Source organism: Molossus molossus, unplaced genomic scaffold (genome assembly GCF_014108415.1).
Source record: "Molossus molossus isolate mMolMol1 unplaced genomic scaffold, mMolMol1.p scaffold_m16_p_8, whole genome shotgun sequence".
NCBI classification, from domain to species: domain Eukaryota; kingdom Metazoa; phylum Chordata; class Mammalia; order Chiroptera; family Molossidae; genus Molossus; species Molossus molossus.
In genome coordinates this window covers 62,920,009-62,937,275 of record NW_023425402.1, presented here as the reverse complement: position 1 = coordinate 62,937,275, position 17,267 = coordinate 62,920,009, and the positions used below count along the sequence as shown (strand labels likewise).

General features: G+C 46.0%; 1 protein-coding gene across 2 annotated transcripts in view; it reads right to left on the bottom strand.

The window, feature by feature from the left end:
* Positions 1-17,267, bottom strand: part of BACH2 (BTB domain and CNC homolog 2) — a 218,528-nt gene that overhangs the window by 3,228 nt on the left and 198,033 nt on the right. For both annotated transcript variants that reach the window (XM_036249409.1, XM_036249410.1), the window contains one exon: positions 4,109-4,315. In XM_036249409.1, coding sequence (XP_036105302.1) covers positions 4,109-4,315 — 207 coding nt within the window. The remainder of the gene's footprint in view (positions 1-4,108; positions 4,316-17,267) is intronic.

The window sequence follows — 17,267 nt, the reverse complement described above, 5'->3', positions numbered from 1 at the left end:
GGCTGTGAGTGTGTATGGACCGAGGGCATATGGGAACTCTTTTTTTTCCCATTCAATTTGGCTATGAACCCAAAACTTCTGTAAAAAATAAAGTCTATTTACGAAATGAAAAATTTTAAAAATTGACCATCGGACCCTGGCCAGTTTGGCTCAGCGGTTAGAGTGTCGGCCGGTGATCCAGAGAGACCCGGGGTCAGTTCCCACTAAGGGCATGTACCTCAGTTGCAGTTTGTCCCCGTCCCTGGTTGGGTTGTGCGGTTGGCAGCCACTCGATGTGTCCCTTTCACATCGGTGTTTCTCTCTCTCCCTCCCTCCCACTCTATCTGAATAAAATATCGAAAAATGTCCTTGGTGAGGATAAAAAAAAAAAAGTTGATCGTTGGAAATGTCAGATGGTTCGATCATCATCAGCAGGCTCACTGGCCTTGGTAGCAGACAGACCAGACAGACGGAGCACAACAGCTGCTGCTAGGACACTGGGGACCCTGTAGGGGGCCAGAGTGCAGATTCTCCCTGGACACCAAAGGGCAGACGGAGCTGTGGAGACCGAGGTTCTGAGATGTTTTCCTTAAAGAAAATTCCACATCAGCTCTTGTGTTTCTCAAATACATCACCGCCTCCCCCCTCAGAGAGATGAATTTAGCCGCCAGAGTGGAGACTGATTAAGGTTTTACTGCAACTGCTGTGTGAGGAGAGAGGATCCGGAGGCTCCAAGAGGGCGCGCAGAGAAATGGGTGGGGATCCGCACCTCCGGGCAGCCGAGGGAGTCCGCCCCATGCTCCGCACGGTGACGGGTGGGGGGGTGCGGCGAGGATGGGAGAGAAAATGAAGGTGAGAGAAAGAGGGGCCAAACATCCGATGTGGGAGCTCCTACACGAGCTGCACGTGCGGTACCGTGGACGCAGCCCGGCCGGCACGTGGGCAAGGCTGTCAGAGGCAGAGATTTATACCGGGAAAGGGCACCTGCTAAAATATTTATAAATTTTCCAAGAAAACATGTTTTAAAATTGAAAAATAAACAGATGTACAAGTGCAACCCGAGAGAAATACATTATGCAAGTTTGCAAAAGCTGAGTGGCATGCTAGAGACAGTGTGGGAGTGGGGCGTCAGTGTGGGAGTGGGGCGTCCGTGTGGGAGTGGGGCGTCAGTGTAAGCGGGCTGGGGACTTGGGGTGGGATCAGAGTCATCCCTGCCAGAGCCACCTGTCACTCAGACCACCAAGTGGGGGCAGCACCACAGCCAGAAGGCAGCATATAAGAAACCAAACCCAACACAGCGGTGCAACCTGGGCCTTCTGTGCTGTAATCTGGACGCCTGTAAAGGGGCAACACTACCCAGCCCAGGAGGGGAATTTGTTTTAATTCTGCCACAGCATCTTGGCCAAGCCACCGACCCCTCCACATGTACTGACCTGCAAAATGTTCCAGATCACATTCTAGAGTGAAGAGAATGAAATGTTATGTGTGACTGTGTTTTGGCTCATTGCAGGAAAGACTTGGTTAAAAGGAGGGCACTAGCTCTAAGTCACAGCTAACTATATACTGATGAGCACGGGAAACCCGTTCAGCAGTGAAATGCCGCATATTATTTAAGGGGTTTCCAAAAAAGTTGGGGGAGAACCAGGAGGTACCCTCTTGGCTTCCCAGCTGACCAATATTAGCAAAATGCTTTAGATATATGCCTGGTGTGTGGCTTAGACTTCTTATTTGTTTAGTATCACATAATCACATGGAGAAGAACGCTGACTACAAAAATTAGGCATTTCTCAAATATGGGTGATTAGAGTTATTCTACCACCTGAAGAAGAGTGCATAGCTCCAGAATTCCTACGGACACGTGCCTAAGACCTTGACAACTCGTACCTACGGGCCCAGCCTCGCTGGCGCCCTACCTCAGCCCAGCAGGCTTTCAGGAGACCCATACTCACCAGCAACAATGCTTAAATTTTACATGGCTTAAATTTTTAAAATGTTGTTGCTGTTAAGATAAAATTAAAGCAAAATTTGAAAGAAAGAAGCGATTCATAATCCCATGACCCAGGTGTAATTTCTAATACATTTTAGGGCAGCAGACACTGCCTGAGAGGCTTCAGTGAGTCTGCACTGGAAATTCACAGATGATCACGGAACTGGCCCCGTCGCAGAAACCTACATGGCGGGCAAGGAGCTGGGCGGCAGACACATACACAAACAGTGCAAGACTAATGTGATAAGCACGAAGCTAGAGGTCAGATCGTGGCTCCAGGGGCAGGTGCCCGGCCTCACCAGGGACTCAGGAAAGATCTCCCTGGAGAGGGGACAGTAACCTGAGTCTTAAAGAATAAAGCACATAATTAGAGAAGAGAACAGTGGAGGAATATCCGAGGCAGAAGACAAATAACAGGCACAAACACAGAGGTATAAAGAGGAGGAGATGGGGGAAGTGTAGACAGTTTGACTTCATCAGGGGTCAAGTTCTAGGGAGGGAGCAGAAGAATGTTGGAGGGCAGCTAAAGACTGAATCATGGAGAACATCATGTGTCTTGCTAAGGAGCTTGGCCTTTATTTTGTAGGTGACAGAAACCACTGAAGATGGGCAGGTTTTCCCTGGTTGGTGAGTGTTAATTAAAATAAAAAAAATTAAAAAGATTCTGAGGTCCAGGACTATCTTTTTTGTTTTTTTAATTGATTCTTTTAGAGAAAGGAAGGGAGAGAGATAGAAACATCGATGTGAGAAAGAAACACTGATCAGCTGCTCCCTGCACACCCCCTACTGGAGATTGAGCCCACAACCTGGGCATGTGCCCGGACGGGGAATTGAACTGGGCCCTTTCAGTCCATGGGATGACACTCAATCCACTGAGCCACACCAGCTGGACGGTCTAGGACTATCTTGATAACACATAACATTTAATCATGCTTTTCTTTTTCTTTTTTTTTTATCCTAACCCGAGGACATTTTTCCATTTTTTGTTCAGATAGAGTGGGAGGGAGAGAGAGAGAGGAAGAGAGAGAAACATTGACGTGAAGGGACACATTGAGTGGCTGCCACCCACATGACCAACCAGGGCCGGGGACAAACTGCAACCCAGACACATGCCCTTAGTGGGAACCAAACCGGGTCTCTCTGGACCGCAGGCCGATGCTTTAACCGCTGAGCCAAACCGGCCAGGGCTAATCATGCTTTTCAATGTCTCATCTTGCTCTTAGGTTCACATCAGGACAGTGGCTCACCAAAAGGCAAAGGATCGTTGCCTGCAGTCTGAGCACTCAAATGTAGATCATGACCACCCCATGTGGCCTCTCTCCTTTGCCCTGACACAGATAAGGCCCCTGAACTCAGTTTCCAGTGTTTGGCCAGCAAAGAGGTCGACCGGAATGAGGTTGCAGGGGTTGCCTTGAAAGCTACAGCCAGGAGCGAGGCCACCTGGATTTACTTCCAATAGCTTAAGGTGGTTTATCAAGAAGGGGGCACAGAGCTCCGAGTGCCAGGGAGCTTGTTCCCTGAGACAAAATACTCTCAGGCACGGGGGCGACATGACAGCTGCTCTGGGCAGAGCTGCAGAAGCAAGGGCGCTGGGCTGTGGAGGGCTTCAGGAGACCCGCTGCCTCCCAACAGGCAGGCGTCCGGCCTCTAGCCTACACTCTCTCGTGGGAGGCAGGAGAAAACACGATCTGGAATCAGAAAACTGGGTTTGCAGTCAAGCCGGCCACACAGTGGGGAGTTACCTGACCTCTGCACTCCAGTTTCCACCTCTGTAAGTGGAGATCAAACAGTACCTAAGTCATAGAATTGATGTGAGGATTAAATGTGATCATCTACAAAAATACTTTAGAATAATACCTGGTCCGTAAACATACACGCAATAAATGTCAGCTATTAGAACATACTGAATAGAAAATAAAAAAGAATTACCTGTATATAAAATATTGACATGCGATTACACACCCACACAGATACAGCCATGGTAGATAGAAAGCTCGTGTTTTTGCTGAGAAATTTGTTTAAAAATACACCTGAACTTCCCTGAGTGGTGACCCTTCTCTTGACCTTTCCAGCCTTCACTGACTGCAATTCTGCATCTGTCCTGGTCACCAGGCTGCTGATGGCAGCGATGGGTCAACTCACCAGTTTGCGGATTTCACATTCTAAATTCTGAATACAGTCCAGCTTCCTCTTGCGGCAGCGCTGGGCCGCGATGCGGTTCTTGCTCCGCCGCCGGACGTCATGAATGAACTCTAACTGTTCTGAGGTTAGCTTGTGCATCTTAATCATCATCTGGAAATCATTCCTCGGAAGATCTGTGATTTGATCTACAGGAAAGGGAAGTTTAACCTGAAACCAAGAATAACAAATTATGATTATGGCAGCTGGATTTCAGTCTTAATTCTGGCAGGTAAAACATCAAAACATGGTAAAAGCCTCCTTTTTAAAATGACCAAGTAATATGGAAACTACTGAAAGTAAGCTGTGATGAATTCTTTTCTGTTTCAAATACAAATAAGATGCAATATTCAGGTAATCAAACAGAATGTGATCACCCACATTATGTGGTGCTTATCATTCCTGAGTTTTTTTAAAGCAAGCAGCATGGAAAATACTGGAAAGTGTGTCCTTTTTCATCGGTATAGCACTTTTGTAAGAAGGATTCTCTAGTTAGCTGAAACCTGCTTCCCTTGAGCCTGAACTCAATAAAACGACTATTTATAGAAAGAGATCACCTATAGAATATTAAACACTTGAATGAAGAGAGCGCCGCACACCTTGAAGATGCTGGGAAGAGGGAACAACCAGCGGGATGCTCAGTTGCCACGGCAGACACAGGGAGGACAAAAGTTAAAACAGACTTTTGTCCTTACCACATCTGAGACCTCAGACAAGTTCCTTTACTTCTCCAAGCCTCAATTCCCTCATCTGCAAAATGGGTCATGCTTTTTAGCCTCACAGTGCTCTTCCAAGTGTTAGGCGGTTTGGCAGATTGTATTTTCCAAACTGCACCGGCCATCCCATCTTACATTTTCATTTGCAACATGATATTGGCCTCCCTCTATCAAGAGGATGCACGTTCCTGCCTCCACCAATACCGTGCAGCAGGAAGGATGGTGTGTCACTCGGCAGGTTAATCATGGAAGCTGCTGCAGCTCCCTCCTAGGCCTCCCAGATCGCTCCTTCTGGAGGGAACCCGCTGTGCCTCAAGGACACTCAAGCAACCCTGTGGGGAAGCCCTGAGGCCTCCGGCCAACAACCGGTATCACCTTGCCAGTCACCTGAAAGGGCCACCCAGGAGGTGGGTTTTCAGGCCCAAAACTTCAAATGCTTGAAGCCCCAGCCAGCCCCCAACTTCCGCTTCATGAGGTCCCTGAGCCGGAAGTGCTCAGATGGGCCACGCCTGAATTCCTGACCCACAAAACAGGGGAAGATGTTAAACAATTTTTTGCTGTTTTTTATTTTATTTTATTTATTTTTTAAATTTATTTATTTTATCCTCTCCTGAGGACATTTTTGCATTTATCTTCAGATAGAGCGGGAAGGAGAGAGGAACAGAGAGAGAAACATCAATGTGAGAGAGACACATCGAGTGGTTGCCACCCACACAACCCCAACCGGGGCCGGGGCCAGGGCCAGGGCCAAACTGCAACTAAGGTACATGCCCTTAGCAGGAACCGAACCCGGGCCTCTCTGGTCCACGGGCCAAGGCTCTAACCGCTGAGGCAAAACGGCTAGGGTGATTTTTTTGCTGTTTAAAGCCAGAGTTTGGGGTGCTCTGTTAAGTAGCAATAGATAACTGACACAGATACTACGATCAGCAAGATTCCTACTTTCAAACTCTTGACAAATCAAAGCAAATCAGCATGATCCAAAGAGAGGTTCTACTCTCTTGAGGGATGGGTCGTTGTCCTCCTTATATGGTTAAATGCTTCCTTACAACCTGTGGTGGTTTGAAGTGTTTAAGAACTACAGCTCTCTAGGGCCTACTTAGACACTACCCTCTCCAAGACCTGTACTGATGATGCAGGGACTTCAGGGTTCAGTTCTGTTTCTGTTTCAGAGGCTCCTGGAAGAGGAAGGTTGCATATTGCTCTACCAAGAGAGAGAGTGTTTCCCAGCGCAGACAGCTTCCTTCTGGCTTACATTAAGCGTCTGCCTTCTGACCAGCAGATGGCGCAATGAACCTACGCTTCCTTCTAGTGCGGCCCAGCGCTGTCCAACGCAAACAACGCCAACTGTGTCTGGGAGTCTACATTTTCTAGTAGCCACCGATTAAAAGATTAAAAAAAAGAAAAAAAAGGTGAAATTAATTTCACTAATATATTTACTTGAACCCTATGGATCCAAAATATTTTCAACATGTAATTAATATAAAATTATTGTGATATTTTACTTTTTTGGAGGGGAGTGTTACCAAAATTTTTCAAAATCTGAGGCATATATTGTACCTACAGCACGTCCTAGACCATCCACAATTCTAGGGCTCAACAGCCACATGTGTCTATTGTATTGGATGGCATGGTTCTAGAAGACTGAACAAACGGAGTCAAGAGAACCTGAGGAATCAGAAAAACAGGCAGGTGGTTCTGAGTTTAATTGATCAAGAATATTTTTGGGTGAGGAAACCAAGCCCTCGCTAATATTCAGAAGCTGCAGGATTATGCCTGTGTTGCTCAGGGAAGGAGTTGAAGCTGTTTTATCAGGAGCCCAGGCGTTTTCTTTGGCTGCCTCAGATGCAGGCAGACAGGAGTCCCGATCTTAGCATCTGTGGCAAGTGAATCCCTGTGCGCAAGGCAGTCGTACTGAAGGATCACGAAGCTTTTCTCTGGCTGGGCCCAACTGCTCTGTCAGTTCCTCCACAGCTCTGAGCCTGCTGGGCGTGGCACGCACTGAAGGCTCCCAGTGGGGGTTACAACTCAACTTGCGCATGGTGAACTCTGTCCCCTGACACCTGTAAAGCTTTGGCCCAAGAGAACAAAACTGCAGCGACACACATTACACCACTCTCAGCTCAGCCCTGCTCCGACTGCTAAAGACGGGCAGCTGGGACAAACAGCTCCTTGTTATGGGCCCGGGAAAGGGCTTTGTCCATGGGGCTGTTTGCACAGGGCTTATACTGATATGAAAGAATGTTTGATTTCCCTTTTATACCCTTTGGATAACAAACAGACACTCAGATCCTGGATGGTGCCGAAATAACACAGAGGTCTGTGTGCTGGGGACACGGATGTTTCCACACCAGGCAGGAGCCTTGTTTGCACAGCAGAGGTTGCAGCAGTTCTGGGCCTTGGAGCCTCCCTTCTGCTGACAGCAAGGCCACTCTGCTTCTGCTCTAAATTGTGTTTACTTATTTTCAGAACGAATATATACCTATAGTCCAAGCCACAGGGAAAGTCAAAAGGCCTCCTATACCAGGAGCTACTGTATTCAAAAGCATCCAGGCAGTGAATATAAAACACCAGGGAAATAGGACAAGGGTTGACAGGAAAGAAGAAAAATCAACAGTGCTTGTTTCAAAGTCCTTGAAGCAAAGGCCATATAAAATTTCAGCAGAGCTGTTGCAACTCCAGCTGCTTTTTAAAGAGGTCAAAGGAAAAGAAAACAGTCAGCCGCAGACCTTCTTCAATGTGGGGAAAACAAAAAGCAACAAAAAACCCAACCACTCTCATTTCTTTTAAAAAAAAGCTCTGTTACCCCTCTAGCAAGGGAGAACTTCCACTGACTACCAAGAGGGAAGTCCCAGAAGTGTTCTTGGAAAGGCACAGGGTCACTCACCACAGCTGCTTGTTACTTTTAGAGAAGTAAGTTCCAAGCCAACTGGCATGGTCCCTGGAGATAAAGAGCAGCCACAGACCCCGCATGGAGCTGGGGGAATACTCCGTTCTCGGCTCGCAGGCCCCCCAACACTCTTCACGGGGCTGCAAAGTCAACTAATGCCACTTGAGCTCAACAGGCTGAAATACATGGAGAAGGCTGAGGCCCTTCTCCCTTCCTTCCGGAGAGTTCTTATAACCCAAATAGGCCCAGCAGGGCTCCCCATCTTATTTATTGTCCTTCTCCACACTTCTTCTTCCGAGATTTAACTTCTCAGCAGTGGTTTGATTTTCATTCACTGGACTCTCATAAATAGTGCAAAACACCCCACAGGACAAGATGGAGACCTGGCCAACCACCACCAGCCCCGTCCGAATGGCCGACCACATGCATAGGGAGCTCCGCAGGGAAGTCTGACAGGGTGCCCAAAAGGGGAAGAGCCTGTGGGGTTGAGGGCGCTGCCTTCTTTTCAGGCTTGAGGCAGCTGCATAGGTGTTGCCCACGTTTAGGTTCTGGGCAGAGACTGTGCGAGGCAGGGGCAGCCCGCGCCAGCAAGCGGAGGGCCACGTGGCCCAGGGAGCTCGCTCCTGCTGACTTGACCGGGCCCCAGCAGGGCGCTCAGGCTCTCCTCCTCCTCAGCACAAGAGGAACAGGGCAGAGGAGGATTTTTAGCCCGGAACCTACACTGGCTGGCGAAGGGGTGACCAGAGGAGGGTGAGACCCTTGGGGGGGCCCCAGCTCTTGATCAGTGTGGAATGGGTGGCCCTGCCAGGTGCTGAGGGGCTCTGGCCCCAGAGGCTGGGAGGATGCGGTGTGACGTCTGGAAAGTGAATGAAACCTACATCGTCCTCCTCGAGGGCCGACCAGGGGATACCAGTGCTTCCTTCTCACCAAACACAAGTCAGCTGCCCACTCCCCGCCCCTGCCAACAACTGCCCAGCTTCTGCAGCCAATACATCCCTCTCTCTGATTAAACAAAAATATCATTTAAGAAATTATAGAAGAAATATAACTTCTTGCAGAAAATTCAAATATGAGACCAAAGAAGGGAAAAAGATTCCCCTCCCCAAACGATGACTCCTTTGATCTGGTGGACTTCCCTGTGACCTTTGTTTCTCTGAATAGTTTACAGGGTTTTGAAAGATGGGTTGTAACCACCTCACAATGTCTCTTAACACATCTCACTTGCCTGGTGTCTCTGGTTGGCTGGATGGGGCTATTGGAGGAGAAGTACAGAGATAAAATATTGCAGAACAAGCCAAAAACAAGCATCTATTTTCTCTAGAAATCCCAGCGGAAGCTGGTGTGTGGATCTTCTTTGCCATCTCCTTTCTTGGTTTTAGTACCAGATGTTGAGTAGAAGCCACGAGTCAATCCTACTAACACTGCCCTGAGGCCCTGATGTGCACTCCAGCTCTCCAAAGCCTCTCCCACTTGTGCTCTTACAAGACCCTCAGATCTCTGCGTTGCTGGGGGAGGAAGCAAGATGCCCACTGGGGCTGATGAGTCCAGTGCTGCTGGCATGGGTACAGCCAGCTCAGTGCGGGGCAGATGCCAATGACACACCTACTGTCACGGACTGAGAAATGCTTCCTGAACAATTGTCCTTTTACCCTAGTCTCACGGTCGGTTTCCGGAACAAATGCAGGGCACCTGGGATTTAGCTGTGACACTGCAATTAATTAGCTGTGGGATGGAAGGCAAGTCTTCCTTCTCTGTGCTCAAGTCCTCTGAGGGCCTGTGAGTCAGAGATACCACCTGCCCTGCTTATCTTACAGGACTGCTATGAAGACTAATGTCGGATAATACGTGTTTTCCTAAGCAAAACTAACCAATCAGAGAAAGACAAATATCACGTGATCTTATCTGTGGAATATAATGAACAAAACAAGCTGATGAACAAAATAGACCCAGAGACATAGAAGTGGGGCACAGACTGACAAACCTTAGAAGCGGGGGACGGGGGGGAGAGATAAACCACAGAACTTATATGCATGTATGCGTAACCAATGGACATGGACAACAATGCTGGGGGCGGGGGTGGGGGAAAAAGGAGAAACATCTGTAACAAAAATAAATTAATAAAATTAAAGGTAAAAAAAAAATGACAAAAAAATAAAATTGGACAACATATGGAGAAAGTGCTTTGAAAAGTGTGAATTGCCTCATAGATGTGAAGTATTATTATTATTAATAATAAAATTATTTCTATTTATTAGCTCTTTCTTTGTCACATTTTTTTTTATCCTCATCCAAGGACACTTTTTGCATTTATCTTCAGATACAGCAGGACGAAGAGAGGGAAGGAGAGAGAGAAGCATCGACATGAAAGGGACACATTGACTGGCCGCCACCTGCACGACCCAACCAGGGCCGGGGACAAACTGCAACCGAGGTACATGCCCTTAGTGGGACCCGAACCTGGGACTCTCTGGTCCGCAGGCCGACACTCTAACCGCTGAGCCAAACCGGCCAGGGCTGTCACATGGTTACTTATTCTAGACATATAGTATGCTTTGAAATTCCAGATGCTAAGAACAGCTCTCTAGACATCACAAAAAGATAATTTTAATTAAAAATACAGCTGACTTCCGGTCAAGATGGTGGCGTAGGTAAGCACGGTATTGCGTCCTCCCACAACCACATCAAAATTACAACTAAACTACAGCACGAACGTGCTTCAGAACCGCCTGACATCAAGCTGAATGGAAGTCCTACAACTACAAAATTAAAGAAGCAGCCACATCGAGATTGGCAGGAGGGGCGGAGGCGCGACAGGCTGGTCCCACACCCAAGTGTGACGGATAAAAATCAGGAGGGTGCCTCAGCTGGGAAGGCTCTCCCTGAGGAGTGAGGGGTCCCTGTCCCACACCAGGCGTCCAGCTCAGGGTTCCAGTGCCAGGAAGAACAGTCCCCATAACTTCTGGCTGTAAAAACCAGTGGGAACTGAGACTGAGGGAGGCTGAGGTGGCTGGGGCCCCAGGCAGCTCCTCCTAAAGGGCTCAAGCATGTACTTACTAGGACTTGCTTCCTCTGAGCTCCAGCGTAGAGGGGAGACAGCTTGAAAGGCACCAGAGACATTCCAACAAGAACCGAGCTGTTTGGCACTGGGGTGAGAGCTGGAGAGGTAGCTTTCTCTCAGACATACATGCTGGAGGAGGCTGTAGTTCCTTTGGTGAGCCCTTCCCTGGGGGCAACAGCCACTGTTTTCCCCACCCTGGTGATTCCCTGAGGTCCTGCCGCACCAAACTTTTGGGCCCACCCAAGCTGTTTCCAGTGGCTTTACCATAGGATTGGCCTATTTTGGCTCCTGCTTCAGATTTTCCTAAATTCTCTCAAACAGGCAGCATCTGGCCTCAGAGAGCCCCATACCTCTTGTTAAGTGACCCTAGGCCTGGCACTAGAAGCAGCCAGCCGTGGTTCACAGCTTGGCTTTGCCTGGGCACCTCCAAGCTGAGCACAAGTAGCAGCCATGGGCATATCACTTTGTGGCTTATGCCAGGTGTCCCTGGGTAGAACACAGGCAGTGGCTGACCTTTCCCCAGAGTCAGCATACCCAGTGGACAGCTTCAGACCACATTGAATCACCACCACCCAACCACTTCCACAAGAGACACACTCAAGGAGTGGACTCAGTGGGTACCAGAGCTCTGCTGAAGTAAGTCTTGCTCTGTGTGGTGGGCTCCTGCACAGCTGATCCTCCAAGGTAGCCAGAGGTTGGTGGTTAGTGGGCACAGCCAGTCCTTGCAGCTGATCAGCCTGAGTAAAACCCTACCATTGACTTGCCAACAGAACCACAATTACAACAGAAGGGTATAAAGTCCACATGAGGGGTGCACCTCGAGGGCCCAGATGGGTGACCAGGGAGGCTGTGTCACTGGACCCTACAGGACACCTACTACAACAGGCCACCCTAGGAAGCCTAAAAGACATAGCAACTCTACCTACATAGCAACAAACACAAGGATGCAGCCAAAATGAGGAGACAAAGAAACGTGTCCCAAAATGAAAGAACAGAACAAAACTCCAGGAAAAGAACTAAACAAAATGGAGATAAGCAATCTAACAGCTGCAGAGTTTAAAACACTGCTTATAAGGATGCTCAAGGAACTTAGTGAGGACCTCAAGAGCATAATAAAAGATCAGTCATAAATGAAGGATGCACTGAAATAAAAAATAATTTACAGGGAATCAATAGTAGAGCAGGTAAAGCCGAGAAGCAAATCATTGATTTGGAATATAAGGAAGCAAAAAACACCCAATCAGAATAGCAAAAAGAAAAAAGAATCCAAAAAAATGAGGATATATAAAGAGTCTATGGGACAACTTCAAGCATACCAACATTCACATCATGGGAGTGTCAGAAGGAGAAAAGAGAGAGAGAGCAAGAAATTGAAAATCTATTTGAAAAAATAATGACAGAAAACTTCCCTAACTTGGTGAAGGAAACAGACATACAAGTCCAGGAGGCATAGAAAGTCCCAAACAAGATGAACCCCAAGAGGCCCACACCAAGACACATAATCATCAAAATGCAAAAGGTTCAAGACAAAGAGAGAATCTTAAAAGCAGCAAGAGAAAAGCAGTTAGTTACCTACAACAGAGCTCCCATAAGGCTGTCAGTTTGCAGGCCAGAAGGGAGTGGCAAGAAATATTTAAAGTGATGAAAGGCAAGGACCTACAACCAAGATTACTCTGTCCTGCAAAGCTGTCACTTAGAATCAGTGGCCATATAAAGAGTTTCCCAGACAAGAAAAAGCTAAAGGAGTTCATCACCACCAAACCAGTATTACATGAAATGTTGATAGGTCTTCTTGAAGAAGAAAAAGATAAAAAAAAAAAATGAATAAAATGGCAATAAATACATATCTATCAACAATTGAATCTATAAACAAAATGAGCAAGCAGGACAGAAACAGACTCATAGATACGGAGAACTTTTTGTTGGTTGCTAGATGGGAGGGAGGTTGGGGGAATGAGGGAAAAGGGTAAAGAGATTAAGAAGTACAAATTGGTTGTTAGACTGATGAACCTCAAAGGGAAGCAGGGAGGTGGGGCTGGAAGAGAGAGACCAAAGAACTTAAATGCATATATGCATAATCAATAGACACAGACGATAGTGTGGGTAAGGCAGGAGGAGGGTGGGAGTGGGAAGGATGGGGTCAAAGGTGGAACAAAGGAGGGACATCTGTAATACAATAAACAATAAAGATAAGTTTAAAAAGAAAAAAAAGAAAAAAGAAAGAAATACGGCTGACTTCAACGCTGCCCAGCAAGGTCTTCTTCTTATTAGGTAGACCAATTACAGACATTTTAAAAAGATGCCTGACTCCACAAACCACAAAAACAACTGTAAAAATTTTACATATAACATATGTCTGGAAGTCAGCATTTGGGTGGCAGAGTTAAGAGTCACCAGACACAGCTCTGCTAAGCTATTACAGTGCTAGTGCTGGAGTTCATTTCTCCCTGCCCTGGCCCAACGCCAACACACGGACACACACACTCGCACATACCTTCATCACTCTTGACATGAAACATGTTAATGAAGCAAATCCAACTAATCAATACTTTTGGTTGTCTTCCTAGTGACTAAAATTCACAATGAATCAGAAATACTTGTGGCACAAAACTGTCTCACTAAGAAGTGTGCCACTTGGAAAATACTTGTAAATCTTCTATAATTTCAAATGTTAAAAATAAACCTGTAAACCAAAACAAGATTGTACTTCACACCCACTAGAATGGTTATAATAAAAAAGATGGTCAGCCCTGCCCAGTTTGGCTCAGTGATTAGAGTATCAGCCCTCGGAACGAAGGGTCCCAGGTTTGATTCCTGGTCAAGGGGACATACCTGGGTTGCAGGTAGAATCCCAGGCCCTGGTCAGGGTTGTGAGGGAGACAACCAATCGATGTGTCTCTCTCACATCTATGTATCTCTCTCTCTCTCTCCCCCCCCCCCCCCTTCCACTCTATCTGAAAAAACAATGGAAAAATATCGTTGGATGAAGATTAACAACAACCACAACAAAGGTGAACAATAGCAAATGCTGGCAAAAATGTGGAGCAGCTGATCCCTCATACACTGCTGGTGGGACTGTAAAATGGTACAGCAACCCTGGAAAACAGTGATAATTCCTGAAAAGGTTAAACAGAGCTATCATATGATTCAGCAATTCCCCTCCAAGGTGTACAACGAAGGGAACTGAAAACATGTCTACAGAAGACTTGTACACAAGTGCTCGCAGCAGCATTACTGATAACAGCAAAAAAGTGTAAACAAACCAAAGGTCCCCAAACTGATGAATGGATCACTGAAGTGTGGTATATCCACATAGTGGACTATTATTCAGCAATAAAAAGAAAGGAAACACCGATACATGAGTGGGTACATCAATGGCAAGAATAGACCTTGAAAACAGTCTGTTCAGTGAAAGAAGCCAGACACACAAGTGTAAGATTTCATTGCTGTAGAACGTCTAGAAAAGGCAAATCTAGAGAGACAGAGAGTAGATGAGTGGTTTTCGGGAGGTGAGGGAGGGCAGAGGGAGGTGACTGCCAATGGGTATGTGCTTCTTTCAGGTGATACAAATGTCTTGGACAGGGGGTGATGCTCACAGGATTTTGTACATCATTAAAAACCCTTGACTTGTTGCCGTGGCCGGTTTGGCTCAGCGGTTAGAGCATTGGCCTGCGGTCCGGAGAGACCCGGGTTCAGTTCCCGCTAGGGGCACGTACCTCGGTTGCAGTTTGTCCCCGGCCTTGGTTGGTCGTGTGGGTGGCAGCCACTTGATGTGTTTCTCTCTCTCTATTTTCCTCAGGTGAGGATAAAAAAAAACAAAAAACAAAACCTTGACTTGTTCACTTTAACAGGGTGAATTTTATGTTATGTATGTTATATCCCAATTTAGAAAATAAACCTGTGTGAGGTATACATAATAAAATTAAAACATTACAGAAATACACAGAAATGAAACTTCCCCCTACACTCCTTCTCCCCAACTTTGCCTCCCATACTGAATCAAACTAAGACCTTATGCCTCCTGTTACTTTTGTTACTTCATATGACCTATTAATTTTTTCATCGTTGGAAGAAAAACATTTCCAAACTGACTTTTTAAGTAAATAGCAAACCCAGAGTCATAAAGAAAAGAATGGATAACAATTACACAAAACAAACATTTTTATATAAAAAAGATACCATAAAAAAATAGACTAGAAAAAAATATAGAAAACACCTATCAGAAATATTCTTGTGTTAAGGATTAAGGATTCTGTAAATTGATTTAAAGGCAAACACAAAAAAAATGGACAAAGTTGTCAACCTCAGTAGTAGTCATTATTTTTTGCCCATGAGATTGGCAAAAATTAAAAGGACTGGTAACAACTACTACCGGCAAGGACAGGGTGAAGTTGCTGAAGGATTTGTGAATTGCTACAGCCTTTTGGGAGAGTAGTTAAGTAGTTAATAAATGAGCATAACCTCTGATCCACTTAAGGAACTCTAACCCATAAAAATAAAATCACCACTACTAAATATATTCACAAAAATGTTTATTGCAGTAATGTTTATAAGAGGGAAAAAACTGGAAACAACTGGATGGCTGTTGAGAGAGAGCTGAATGAATTGGGGTTTATGCGACCCATGGATACCAAAGAAGCCCTATGTGATGCATGTACGCAGGCAGTGGAGATATGCATGCAGAAGACATCTATGTGGAAAAGCAAGCTGCTAAGTAATTATACAGTAAATGCCATTAAGGGAAAACCCAAACCTCTAGAGATGTGAATATGTGTTTGCATGTTGTCGTGGGTACAAAGAAAGCCTGTTTAATTTGGTATGTCAGGAGCTGGGTATGCTTTTTGATTATTTAAACAAAGAAAGTAATCTTAAAAAGCTGATTGTTGATAAAGGACAATACTGTGCTAACTTAAGCTTTCTTCAAAGCTAGGGAATAGTTAAAAAGGACGGGAGAGGTCAACAAGGATGAGATGGAAGAGTTGACAGGGTAGAACTAGAACATTTTACAGAACATAAGGTAGGCTAACACTTCTTTTGATCTAACATTTTGTCTCCTCACAGTGGTTGATCTGAAGCTCTGGACAGGTAGCTGGCTGGAGGTGAGAACTCTTTCCGGTTTCTGACTCTGGTCTCTCCTTGGGGTTCACTTGGAAGAGAAGTTACCTGGACCTCATACAAGAGCAGACTGGGGCAGAATCAGCCCAGGAGGTGTTGGATTCTTTTGGATCCGTTCAGGAAAATGAGTTACGATTCACGTTGTAAAGGATTTGCCTTCAACATTCTTACTGGGTACCACACTTCCACCAGGCTCAAAGTAACTCTTTTATTTTATTTTATTTTTTTATCCTCACCCGAGGATATTTTTCCATTTTTTGTACAGATAGGATGGGAGGGAGAGAGAGGAAGGGAGAGAGAGAGAGAAACATCGACGTGAAGGGACACATCGAGTGGCTGCCACCCGCACAACCAACCAGGGCCGGGGACAAACTGCAACCGAAGTACGTGCCCTTAGCGGGAACCGAACCTGGGTCTCTCAGGACCGCAGGCCGACACTCCAACCGCTGAGCCAAACTGGCCAGGGCCAAAGTAACTCTTACAAGTAAGTTATAAACTCAAAGATGAGCAATGACAATGAATCCCTGCAATAGTTTTTGGAAAACCGAATCTCCTCTACTCCAGAAAAACTAAAATGTCAAACTGGGAAAAACCTTAGGTTTCCTATACCGATCCTGTCCAAAATGTACTACCAGGAGGGGCGAAGTGTTATTTCTGAAAAGGCACAGAACTTTGTGGTCAATGTCACTTCTTTCACTATTTAGATATGCACAAAACACAATGAAAAAAAAAAGTAAAAATAAAAGTATTTTCTAAGGTAGTGGTATTTTTCAAGGGGAGACTAGTCCTGTTCATGACTATTGTTACAGGCTAAATGAGTTCTCTAAACTGATTCTTGTAGAACTGAAAAGTTCTAAGGTAGACAAATGATATGGCCCGAACACAGGAAAACCACAGGCTCTTGTTGGTGGCATTTCGTTCCAAGAAGTGACTTTAAGCTCTCTTTTGGGATAGTAGAGAGACAAAGGAGATTTATCTGAAACTGACCGTTCCTTGAGCATGCGCAAGTGTCGTAAAAACACAACCCCTTTTGCATAATGGCAGGGCCTCTCTTGAGGGAGAGACCAAAACACAAAGATTTGGAGGTCTTTTTTTTTCTCGTGACACCAGTCCTTAGCAAGATACATTGTTATGCGGATGAACCAGACCCAGTGACTAGGTGTCTGTACTGGGGATGCTTATGGAAAGTTTCAGGGGGAAAAAAAGGACAACCTCACAAATGCTGTGGTAGGAGGGGAAGACATGAGTGAGGAAAGAGGGCACCACCTTCTGCTGTCTTCACAAAACTTCAGTCCTCTCCCGCTAGAGACAGCGTGCCTCTGGCCTGGTGCAGCCTCATTCCAAACC